Source organism: Ictalurus furcatus, chromosome 7 (assembly GCF_023375685.1).
Source record: "Ictalurus furcatus strain D&B chromosome 7, Billie_1.0, whole genome shotgun sequence".
Taxonomy (NCBI): domain Eukaryota; kingdom Metazoa; phylum Chordata; class Actinopteri; order Siluriformes; family Ictaluridae; genus Ictalurus; species Ictalurus furcatus.
The window spans coordinates 11480752-11493952 of NC_071261.1; the positions used below are offsets into that span (position 1 = coordinate 11480752).

At 40.1% G+C, this 13201-nt stretch overlaps 1 protein-coding gene across 1 annotated transcript; it reads left to right on the plus strand.

Annotated features, from left to right (window-relative positions):
* Positions 1-879: 879 nt before the first annotated feature.
* ripk2 (receptor-interacting serine-threonine kinase 2) lies at positions 880-13154 on the plus strand. The gene is made up of 11 exons (XM_053628392.1): positions 880-1494; positions 2947-3100; positions 4297-4452; positions 4969-5126; positions 6378-6427; positions 7635-7796; positions 9462-9547; positions 10631-10735; positions 10861-10954; positions 11455-11661; positions 11921-13154. Exons 1-11 carry the CDS (start codon positions 1304-1306, stop codon positions 12301-12303), a joined length of 1746 nt encoding a protein of 581 aa, XP_053484367.1. The 5' UTR covers positions 880-1303; the 3' UTR covers positions 12304-13154.
* Positions 13155-13201: the final 47 nt, after the last annotated feature.

Below are 13201 nucleotides of genomic sequence, written 5' to 3' on the forward strand. Positions count from 1 at the left end.
TAATGAATAGTTTGTTATAGAAACGTATATTAACCTATTACAGTACTAAATATTTATAAAGTTATGTACACAAATACATATAAAGGTCTAATAAAGCTTGTTATTTCACTGGTTACATTTCATTTAATAAAAATATCGTTTCGTAGAAACACTAGATATATTCACAAACAACATTTTGTTTCTTTCTTCTTTTTTTTTAATATAAAATGATGTTCCCATTCACAAAAATATACAACCTAAACAAACGCACAAATATTTAGTTGTATATTTTTCTTTTTAAAAGGAAATCGAAACAGTATTTTAATTAAATTTGGTCCTTTTAACAACATTAACAGCAAGAAGAAGCACATCATCAACAACAACAACAACAATAAAAGCTATAATGATGTACTTTGTTTATTTTTATATATGTATATAATTTTATTCCCATTCATAAAGATAATATGTACAACAAATGCATATAATAGTTTTGTTATAATAATGGATACATTTCATATAATAATAATAATAATAATAATAATAATAATAATAATAATAATAATGCGTTTTAATTGAATTTTTAAAGGAAATGTAAACATTTGTTCTATTCCAATTAAATTTAAAAATGTGTGTTGTTTAAAAATAAAGCTATTTGTAGAATATACTGACTGTACTACTTGCTGTTTTAAAAAAATATATATTTATTTAATTAATCATAAGACAAATATAACAGCAACAACAACAATAATAATAATAATAATAATAATAATAATAATAATAATAATTTTTGAACATTCGGTGTTTTGAACGTATGAACTACTAGCCAATCACATGCCAGGGGGCGGAGTTTGCCGGAATATGGGTAGGGGTTAAAAAAAATAAGAATAACGCAGCAAGCCGTTCGAGACTGTGATATTTCGAACGCGTAAATGCGCACCTGCGAAAAATCCTTAAAGATCCGATTTTAGACGATCACACGCCCTAAAGAGGGTCACATTCACATCAGTGTGTGTGGACAGGAGTGTGATCAGGTAACTGTGTGTGTGTGTAGACGAGTTATTTTGTAGCTGATTGTGTAAAGATAGTGTTGCGGGGTTTTTATTCGGGGGAACAGGGAGGAGCGGGAGGACGACGAGGAGGAGGGTGAGGGTGGTGGTGGTGGCGGTGGTGGAGGAGGAGGAGGAAGAAGAAGAAGAAGAAGAAGAAGTGTTAGGCAGATTCGCCTGAAAGTGTCGGTGAAGTCCTGATCTGTGCTTCGCTCTCTTCCCTCTCGGAGTGACTCAGTGTTTCTGCCGGAATGCTGTTATCTCTCTGAGCGTTCAGCATGGACCAGGCGGGCTGCGTGAATCTGTGCAGTCTGACCAGCACGCTGCCGGTGATCCCGTACCGCAAACTCACCGACCTGCACTACATCAGCAAAGGCGGCTTCGGCACCGTGTTCCGGGCGCAGCACAGCGACTGGCGCACCACCGTCGCCATTAAGTGCTTAAAGCTGGACTCCCCGGTCGGGGAAAGGTAGGAACTTCCACTTGTGTGTGATTGTTTTTAAATAACGAAAAACTTGTTTTGCTGAAATGTGTCACACTGTGAAGTTATAGTGCTGTCAAAAACATCAAACGTACGCCGACTTTACGATTATAATCTGTACAACAGTTTCAATCTCTGCGATTTTACTGTTTACATCTGTACGACTTTACGATTACAACCTGTACGACTTTACTCTTTTAATCTGTACGATTTTACGCTTTTAATCTGTACGACTTCAATCTGTCCAACAGTTTCAATCTATACAACTTCACGATTTTAACCTATACGACTTTACGATTTTAATCTCCACGACATTACAATTTTAATCTGTATGACTACTATTTTAATCTATAGAACTTCACTGTTGTAATCTGTTTGAGAACTAGTTTTATAAGTATAACTTTACGATTTTAATCTCCACGACTTTACGATTTTAATCTGTATGACTTTACAATTGTAATCTATAGGATGCCTATTTTAACCTGTACAAATTTAAGATTTCAATCTGTACCAAATCTAATCTGTATCAAAGACATGCAACAACAGTTCACAGAAACTCATCATGTGAGCACTGCTATGAAAGTCTTCTAAAATCCACCAATAGGAGGACAGTGTAGGATAATGCTAACCTCATAAGATAGTTAGAAATATGTTAGTGGTGATGATTAAATGTAAACGAAATGCACAGCTACGGAAAAACATCCTTATTACTTCAAGCTAACATTGAAGAACGTTCCCAAAACATCCCATAAGAAGCATGCATAAGAAACTGCTTACAGAGATTTTAAACTGCAAATGAATAATCTAATTAGTAATGCTTTGTAACATCGCGTTTGACTATTTGTAGCTTAAAACTGGTTCATACAAGGCTTAAAAGATCTGTGATCCAAATCATGTTCATTACAAATACGTTTTACTTCATATGTATGTGTTATATGATGTATACTGGTGTCCAGTTCTGGCTAGTGAACGTTATCCTGTAGTGTTGTGATGTTTTCTTCCTGAGTTCTCGGTCCTGATTGGTCAGAAGGTGTTGATTTATTAATTATATATAAAAGCATCTTTAACAGTTTGGACTGTAATTTAAATCAAAGTACAGGTTCTCAAGTTATTGTTTCCATAGCAACATCATGCTTGTATGGCCTAATAATATAGGAGATGTTTATTGAGTAGTTTTGGAAGGAGTCTCTAGTGTCAGCACTTTTTTAATGCTCAAAGGTACAACTGAAGGAAAACTGAAAGCCTTTTGTGGAACATCTGAGATGCTGAGAGAGAGAGAGAGAGAGAGAGAGAGAGAGAGAGAGAATGAGAGACACCAGAAATGAAACTGAAATGCAGATCAGTGTTGTTGCTATTGTACAATCTGACTGACCAGTTTAGCTGTAACACAGGCAGCAGGGGAATCCCAAAGTCCTTTCATCACGTTAAACTTCCTTGCAGAGAAAGGAATTGCTTACTGAAAGAGGCCGAGGTGCTTCACAAGGCCAGGTTCAACCACATCATCCAGATCTTCGGCGTGTGCAACGAGCCCGAGTTCTTCTGCATCATCACTGAATTCATGACCAATGGCTCTCTGGACGAGCTTCTGCATGAGGTACGGACTTCTTCTGCATTGTGTGTGTGACACTGTAAGTTAAGAAGTTCTCGACTCCAGTTCCTGCTCTAACGTTCCTGGGTCCAGATATAAAGCTGATGAGCATGAAAGATGTGTTTTCGAGTATTTTAATTAACACATCATGTATACAGGCCTGGAGTGGAGGATCCATCTATGTGTTAAAGGTTCTCATTAGTTATTATTCATTCAGTTCTCAGGGGAAAAACTGTTCTGTGTTTTCCCTTCTGCAATATCCTTTATCCTAGTCCATGATGAAGGGTTTGATATTGACATCATGAGCTGTCTAACATTAAGCTTGTTAGACCATAAAAATAATTATTTAGATATTGGTTGCCTAAAGCCGTATTCAAACTGGATTACTTTTTGGGAATGTTCATCTGGTAATTATTACCAGAGTATTTCTGGGATGGGTTTTTTTTTTTTTTGATCTTCTTTTTTATTGTCCCATTCAAATCCGTCATATCAGTAGCTTTTTACAGACTGTGTTTGCGTGCATCTGGAAAGACCACTTACCAGAAGTCGAATGTGAGGGCTAACTCGATAATAGCAACACCTCCATTTTATTTACTGACCACAAAGACCTGTTTTGCTATTGGCTCACAAGATTTATGTTGTTTGCGAATTCACAGGTCAAAGTTCACCTCAATAAAAGTTGAAAGCAAAAGTTACTGCTACCAGAAGCACACGTGAATTCACAGAGTAAATAGTTTTTTTCACCAGGCAAATTTTAGCTGAGAAAGCATATCATTTGCGTAAATATTGGCATCTCTGTGACTAAACGATTGTGTAGATGTGTTAACAGGCCACTAGATTTCTTCATGTGGATCTAAATGACCGCTCAAGCGAACGAAGGGCTTTGTAATGAGCTCTTGAGCTGGGGAAGTCGCAAATCACTGCCATCGCAGAGGCTGGATTATCAGCTGCTTATGAAAAGTGCCTAGGCAAACCTTACTGTTGAACCCAAAATCAAGCCCTTTTAAAAAATCAGTTAATTATTTAATAAATCCTAGTCTTTATTCATGCCTAGAAGCTAGAATATGTCATGAGGATGGTATGATATGCAGTATTGTCGGAGTTGAGAACTTCAAGTCTCAGGCTTGTTGTAACAATGTTTATCTCAGTTTTAGCTCATTTTCATTCTCTGTTCTTTCTTTCTCTATCTGTCTCTTGCTCAGAAAAACATGTATCCAGTGGTGGCTTGGCCTCTCAGGCTGCGTGTTCTGTATGAAATCGCTCTGGGCGTTAACTTTCTCCATAACATGACTCCACCGCTGCTCCATCATGACCTGAAAACGCAGAACATTCTTCTGGACGGCGAGTACCACGTGAAGGTTTGTAAGCTTTGTCTTAACCACAAGCCCGGAGCTCACCAGAGGTTTTACCATTTTCATCACAGCTTCCTCAATTTCGCAATTTGCCAGCACAAAGGAACTGGTTTAATAATTGCTGTTTCAGTGGACCATTTCCCCCCTTTATTTATTGACTTGTGCTTGCTGTACTTGGCTGGAATGTGAGTCGATATTGGAGCACTTTTGTGACTCATGAGTCATGAGTAAGCGTTCCCAAAAACCTCATGATTCCTTCCCAAGCCTCTCGGTTCCAGAAAGGTCTTGGCCTGACTGAGGATAATTTCTAACAAATACTTGAAGAGGGAAAGCTATACCCCAAAAAAAAAAACGACTACATATTTCTTTTTTAATGAAGGACTTCTTTAAAACTCATTTTAACAGGATTTACTTTTTGGCCAATCCAAAGAACCCAGAACAACTCTTGTCTTATTGCCAGCCATTAATATGAATAGGCTTTCTTGACCGCATAACCATGAAGTTATTCATTTTCCTTTACAGATAGCTGACTTTGGTTTGTCAAAATGGCGCCAGCTCTCAATTAGCAAAGGTTCTGGATCGAAGCCGGCTGAGATGGGCGGCACCGTCATATATATGCCTCCTGAAGAGTACGAACCCAACAAGACTCGGAGAACGGATGTCAAACAGGACATGTACAGGTCTGTCTCGTACTGATTTTATGCTCAATGGCGCATTCATTTTGTTGGAGTGTGTGTGTGTATGTATGTATGTATGTATGTATGTATGTAATTACAAAGGTAACGTATTCAAATTGACTCGCACCCTGTCCAGGGTGTACCCCGCCTTGTGCCCGATGCTCCCTGGGATAGGCTCCAGGTTCCCCGTAACCTGAAGAAGGAGTAAGCGGTAGAAGATGGATGGATGGATGGATGGATGGACATATTGAAATTGTAGTGCTGTCGAATCCTCTATTCTAATTGGTCAGAAGGCGTTTCAAGGTGTTGCGAAGTTTATACATAGTAATGCACTCGTCTTAATATGTCATTGTTTCTATAACCACGACGGGACGTTTATTTAGCATTTTTTTGGAAAGAGTCTCCAGCATCAGAGCATTGAAACAGTCTGAAATTTTTCCACCATGGGGAAAATCTTCAGGACAGTGGAGTTTACGCTTCACGGTTTCTCTGTAAAATTACAAACACTTTGTTTTATCATCTTCTTAATGACGCAGAAGGAGGAGAGGCTGGTGAGAGAACGATCATAAGTGACCTAACTAAGGAAAATTATTAACTTTGCATTTGATACCACCCTATTTTGGTTTATTGGCGAAGGAAATATTTTTGATTAAGCATTTCCTCTTATTCGCTCACTAACAGGAAATATTTTTCACCAGCACTTTGTCTTATTTGTTTATTTATTTTTTTGATTGGGAGAGAGAGAGAGAGAGAGAGAGAAACAAACACTTGACATCACTCGTGCATTTATTTTATTTTATTTTTTGACTTTCTGCATTCCCATGTAAACCATGCATGAATTTTTTTTTAAAAACATTGTAAATTGTTCTGATTTCCCTCCCATTCATCTGTCACCTTGTATCCATTACTGCCTTTAGCCAGTGGGCGTGTCACATTCAGACATTCAGACATTCTCATGCTTCGTCACGTTTCCCAGAAATGGGAACCGCAAACAATGTCCCACTAACCATCACACCTGTGCGGACTTCCCCGTTGCTGAGGCCGCGTCTTCCAGGAAACTAGTTGGAGTTTGAGAATTCAGCTTCTGAACAGAATGAGTGCTACGTTCCTCAGTGATTTGTCCCAGATTAGTCAAAGGGGCCTGTTGAAATCGTTGGGCTTGGAACGAAGTGAAAGTTTTAATTCCTCTAAGGGGATTCCCGAGGGGCAGCTTCTCAGCCGGTTTACCCTGTTGTTCTCTGCTTCCTCTTTCAGTTATGCCATCATCATGTGGGAAGTGCTGTCTCGACGGATACCTTACGAAGGTAATAGAAGTAGAAGTCATGCGTGTGTGTGTGTGACTGAAACATGCAGGCTGACAGACAGGTTTTTACCAGATCGATCTATCTATCTATCTATCTATATATGTATATATATGTGTGTATATATTGATGTGTGTGTGTGTGTGTATATGTATGTGTGTGTGTGTGCGTGTGTGTATGTGTGTATATATATATATATATATATATATATATATATATATATATATATATAATATGAAATGTGTGTGTGTGTGTATATATATATATGTATATGTATTATAGATAGATAGATATAGATCTAACCCTGTCCAGGGTGTACCCCGCCTTGTGCCCAATAGGCTTCAGGTTTCCCCGTGATCCTGAAGGAAGGATAAGCGGTATAGAAGATGGATGGGTGTGTGTGTGTGTGTGTGTGTGTATGTGTATATATATAATACAGACTCGCGGGCCACTTGGAACACGTGTACAGCTACTCATTCGCGCAATTGTTCGGTCAGTCAGCCATTTCACATTGCATGTTAAAGTTCACATCAAACATCAGAATGGGCGGAGAGGGATGTGACCTCACTGACTTTGACTGGAGCAGAAGGGCTGTCCAGAAACTGCTGATTTTCACACAAATAACGGTGTCTATCCACCGAGCTGCAGTTGTGCTGGCAGAAATGCCTCATTGATGAGAGAGATGATTAGGAGAATGGGCAGAAGGGTTCGAGTTAACAGGAAGGATACAGTAACCACTCTTTACAGCCATGCTGAGCAGAATAGCATGTCAGAACGCACATCATGCCACATGCCACTTTCAGGTGGATGAGCTACAGTACAAAAGCAGAAAACCACGCTGGGATCCACAAGAAATCCGATGCTACCACTGAAGATTGGAAAAAAACTTGGCCTGGTCTTTTGTAACTGTTGTCTTTGCATGAACGAGCAGGGCTACGGGTGTTCTTATTAAAATGGTTCAATAGATAGCCCAAAGAGCAAAGACGTCATGCCTTATTTTAATTCTTGAGAAATCTTAAATTTGTGTATTGTAGTATTTTGCTCATGAGAGGTCTTATCGAATACAAATCAGACAGCTTAAAGAAAGTAATATCTCATCGGCGTGAACTGCGTGACCGATTCAAGCTTGGCACAGCACTTTAATTCATAATTTTACTTCCTTCTCTGTTTCTCATATTGTGTTTAATTTTTTTTTTTTTTTTTGGGTCAGATGCTACAAACCCCATGCAGATAATGTTCAGCGTCCTGCGCGGCTCTCGGCCCGACACCGGACTGGACAGCCTTCCAGCAGACATCCCCGGCAGAGAGACACTCATCAACCTCATGACATGCGGCTGGACCGCTAATCCCGACGAGCGCCCCTCTTTCCTCAGTGAGTGGTGGAACTTTCACCTTTTAACCTGTTTAATAGTATAACTAGCCTCTCAGTTCGCTAGTCTATGAAGGTTTATCAACTCACCTGAGCACTAGACTTGTACCAAAGCAATTCGCCGACGGTTACGGTTTAATTTATTTTTACCAGAGGCCAAATAAATGGAATTTCCGCCTGTTTTGGAGGTCCCCATGTTCAGCATTTAATTCATTTGTGATGTCGCTCATATAAAAGTTAGACACTCAGTGCTATAAGAATCTGCAGTTTTTCATAAGTATTTATTTATTTTTACCTAGCCTACCAGGTTTAAATGTTATAATTTCATTGTGGCAGTTGTATATGGTGTTTTACTATCAAAAAAAAGCTGCGGGGGGGCTCACACCCCTCCCTTTTCCCAGAGTCATGATACTCTACACACAGAAACCCAACAGTGTCCTGACTCATCTTAAACCAGACTTGCAGTGATATGTATGTATACATATGTATACATACATGTATTTGTATTTTTCTCATTTGTTTATACTGATTTTTGAAAATGCCCTATCAGTCGATTTCCATTCCGGGGACTGAATGGAATGCCAGGGTACTGCGAGAAAGAGTTCAAGAACATCATACTTATCATACTTATTATATTTCTGTAGTCAAAGTTGATGTTTGTGGAATGTCCACGAAGTAAGTTAGTTCCTGTTTTCACTTGCGTTATAACAACTATAGGCCTATGTTCCCTCAACAGCCTTTTTTTTTCTTTTTTTCCCCTTCTTTCTTTACGTTACCAAGAAACCGCAACACACAAACCTCTCTGACCCTGTGTCTGAAAACTTAGTTAAAGCTTTACTTCGGACGGTCCCAAAGCGCTGACATTGGAGACTCCTTCCATAAATGTATTTTGCCAATGATCCACCGCAAAGAGTTTAATTAATAGTTGTGTATTGATTGCTGTGGACTTGTTTTTACTCAGTTATTTAACTAACCTGACCCACATTTGACCTGTGCCTGATCTTTGCAGTGTTGTTTCTTAGAGTTGCGACCCGGGTCGTGCTCCGTTTTGTAACGGCCACACAGAATTGTGTCTATTTTCGTGTTCCCTTCTCAAGACCCTACTCAATCCAAAGATCTGCTTCCTGTGCAGCGGCCTAGTTTTATAGTTCGTCTTTGGTTCCTCTTTTTTGCTCAGACGCACATTTTGTCAAGCACTTCCTGCCTGTCTTGCAGTGAACAAAGCGGTTATTTCTGATTTTGTGTTTTTGGGTGCTACTTGTTCATGTACAGTATATGACTGGGCAATGTGACAAAAAATATCGCGTCACGATACTTGATCTGCATCATGGCGTATTGATTTGCTAACAAAATGGCAACAAAATTGTAGTTTGCATGTGGGGGGGGGGGGGGGGCTAATTAACCTATTTATAAAGAATTAACCTAATATAATTTTTTTCACTTTACAACATTTTACAGTTTAAAGATTCAGTACAAAACGTTCTCAAATCAGCTATTTCCAATCAGATTTTGTAATTGTTTAAAAAATAAAAAAAAAGACATTCCAGTATTTAGAATATCTGAGAAAGTGTACTGTGAACTTATTTATCATGATATTATTATTATTATTATTATATCATGTATAACATGATGCCTTGGTACTATATACTATGCCTTTTTGCCCGCCAGACTGTCTTATCGAACTGGAGCCCATGCTGCGGAGGTTTGATGAAATCGATGTCCTGGAGGCGGTACTGGAGGTCAAAAGGTCAAAAGTGAGTGTAAAAGAGGAACCTGAAATGGTTAAATTTCAGTTTATTCTAATAATTTTGAGCAATACGTTTTTCATTTTCGCTTCAAATAACAGACGTGTTGCTATCTATGGTTTAGGCACGATGTGGCTGTGGCGAAATGGGAGATACTTCAAAATGGTCTTTTTCTGCTTTTTGAACTAAACCAGCAGTTACAACAATTGAGAATAAAATCGGCTTGTCGGAAAAGGCAATTCACCGAAGGGGAAAGGACGTGGGACATGGTAGTGGTTACTTTTCCTACATGATGACTTTTCTAGGTGAACTTCGCAATAGAGCGAGTAAAGGGGCATAAATTTATTCTTTGGTCAGTAAAAGAAGAATAGGCAAGCCTGGTTTTACCAGGCTGTCATCCACTGCAGAGCGTTCGTCACGCGAGTATAAACGGCATTTCAAGAACAGCGAGGCAGTCATTTGTGTAGGGTCTAAAAGGTGTATCATTTTTATTAGAAGTCCTTTTTTAAAGTTTTGGTCAATGCCCAAGTGTTTCAAAAGAGGTGCTGTGGCACTATTAGCTAGAGCGCTGACGTGCATGTAATTAATACATGAATACACTATAACGGTCAAGATCATTTAAACCACTGTAGCTACAAACAAATTCATGCCACAGTACATCCTCACACCACTTCATTCAGTGTAAGATAATATAAGCTACAATAATTTCCAAGCATTTCAAGCATGGGCACACACCCTTATGAAGCGACGCAACTTTAGCTAACCTAGCTTTACTCTCCGTGACCAGTAAACGAACACATGATGGCAGATGCGCACAAATCATTCAATACTCACTGGCTAATGTTCTCTATGTTGAAATATGACTATCATTAGATAGCTAAGCGAAGAAGGTGCATGTAGCCTACAAACACAGAATGTGCCTGTTTGCTAGCTAAGGATAGCCGGCTGGGCTTTTTTTTGTTACCAGTATTGGCACATCTGGATTTGCTATAGTTTCACTTAAACACATTTGAAATTGCTTTCAGTTGGCTCTAAATATAAAACCCCATCTCCCTCTCTCTCTCTCTCGTCTCTGCTGTTTTCTTTTTGTAGTTCATGCGACCTATTAGCAGCCCTTCAACAACGACAACGACAACGACTACAGCGAATGTGAAAAGAACAGATAAGAGTCTGAAGGAACAAAACACTCCCTGGCCAGTCAGTGTCTTCATATCTTCTTCTCATACCTCTGCTCTGTGACCTGTGAAAACAGCCATTGTGTTGTCCCACGTAATATCCCACATAGAGTTTTTATTAACGATTTTGTGATGGCTCTGTGACAGGATACCAGCTCTACATCAGGTTCAGGGTCTTGCTCCTCCCAGGACACGGATATCTCCCAACCAGGCTACCTTACCATCTCCAATCCCTCTCATGGTAATCCTTACACTTGAGTTTTGTGTTCGAATTGATGCCATAACTACAATGTGTAAAACCCTGTGATGGTTCGAGATGCAATAGAAACAATTGTGACTGACTTGATCTTCAATGATGTTCTTCCGTGATGTTTTTTTAGACATTTTTAGTTAATGCTCTAAATTCTGTTTAAGTTTAATGAGCGTTGCTTGGAAGCTAAAGATGGCGGCACTGTTGATGAGTCATATGGGGAAGGGGGGAAGCAATTCCCACTTCTGTCATTTACATTGACCTGTTGGTGGGGGAGATTTCCATGTTGGAATTTTGGGAGCTTTCTGACTGCCTTGAATTCTCCAACCGAACCCAAGAGCAAGGCAATTGACCAATGTTTGCTAATATTGGATGGCAATGGCAATGAAATGGCAGTGTGTGTGAATTCTCAGACCTCTACCTTTTCACATCTATGTGTGAAAAACCCTGTCGCGAATATAGTATGTAACAATGCCTCCTTTTCTTCTTAGCTGGACCATTGTCATCGGTCATGTCCATACCACTGGATGCTCCAAAACCCTTATTGGATCAGGGCTCTCAGAACAACCTGAATCCTAATTATCAGACGGCCCAGTTCATCTCGGACTACAGCATCCCCCTAAGACCACACCTGCCTCAAAATGAGAGCAACCTGCCCATAAACATTCATCCACTCACCCTACAGGCACATCCACAAGGTACGTCGCATTGCTCTACAGCTAATTCCTAAACCAAAAAAAAATCCTTTTTTGGTTCATATAATGGTTAACTTCTGTCCAGAAATCATTACCAGACAGAACAAACTTAATCTCTAGCTATCTCCAGCCTAACAAAGAGACGCCAAACTTCCTTATCACTCACTTTCACATTGGCAAATAAAGTGAAGAAATGTAAGTTATTTCAAAAATTAAAACAGTCCCTATTTGTAACTGGTGCATAATCTGTAACATCCTCCAGATTTCCCCATGGCGTCGGACATCCAGGGCCCAGCAGCACGATGGATCAGCTCTCGACGGGAGGAGGTTGTGCGCCAGATGACGGAAGCATGTCTAAACCAGAGCCTGGATGCGTTGCTGGCCCGCGAATTGCTTATGCGTGAGGACTACGAGCTGGTGGCCAACCAGCAGACGCGCACCGCCAAAGTTCGCAAGCTTCTGGACACGTGCGAGCGCCACAACGAGGAGTTTTGCCGCGTGGTGGTACGCAAGCTGCAGGAAAACAAGCAGATGGGCCTGCAGCCGTATCCGGACCTTACTTCCCCGACGCCTCCACCGCCCTACAGCGCCGCCAGTGCTCCACCACTGTCCACCTCCAGCAATAACCTCCGCAACATCTTCTGAGATTTTCGCTTCCCTGAGAATTGGACACTTTTGGAATAGACCGCTGAGGGATTTTCCTGCATTGCTGCTTTTTTGTCATAGGGAAAAAATTGTATTGGCCTTGCACCGGCGCGATTACGCTCTCCCCTGCTGCGGATGTAGAACTCGTTCATTTCATCCAGATTATACCCAAGCTCTTTCACTTTTTTTTTTTTAGTTGGAGTAGATGGTTCAAGATATGTCATTTGATCAAATGTTTTGTTCCATCGCTGCTTTTGTGTGGTAGGTCCAGTGACTTTGTCCATGTCCTGGTTGAGCAATCCAGATTACACCACCGTATCTTCTCATTTTTAGGCTGAGCTGGTCACTTGGGTTTATCGGACACGAGAATGTTCAATCCGTGAAAGTGAACCAGGATCAGACGGTGAAGTCGCCAGCACTGTTTTACCACGGCTTGATGGGAACTTGTCTTCCTGTTTTTATTTTTATGAAAACTATGAAGTTTTCTGGAAGTTCTACACCAGTTGGCTTTGTGATAACCGGATCTCACTTTTGGTATTACACGCTGCCATCACAACGACGTCTTGGCATCTGTGAGAAAATTGGTGGTTTGTCCTAGGTGCATTTGCAGGGAAACGATTTTTAAGTGAAACGTACGTACAGACCTGGGGGCCAGAACAATGCTTAGAGATTTTTAGTGCTGGATCATACAGCTCTGGATATAACTGACAACTGATTTCTCCTCCTTATCATTGGAGTCAACCAATAACCGAAGCCCCATGCAGTTACAGTTTCTAACTTTCTCCTCCATACTATGCCCGATTTATGTTGCATTTTTTAAAAAAAAAAAAAAAAAAACACAAGAAAAGAAATGAAGCATAGTTAATACGTATGCTTGTTGTCCTTCGTTCTTAGCTAC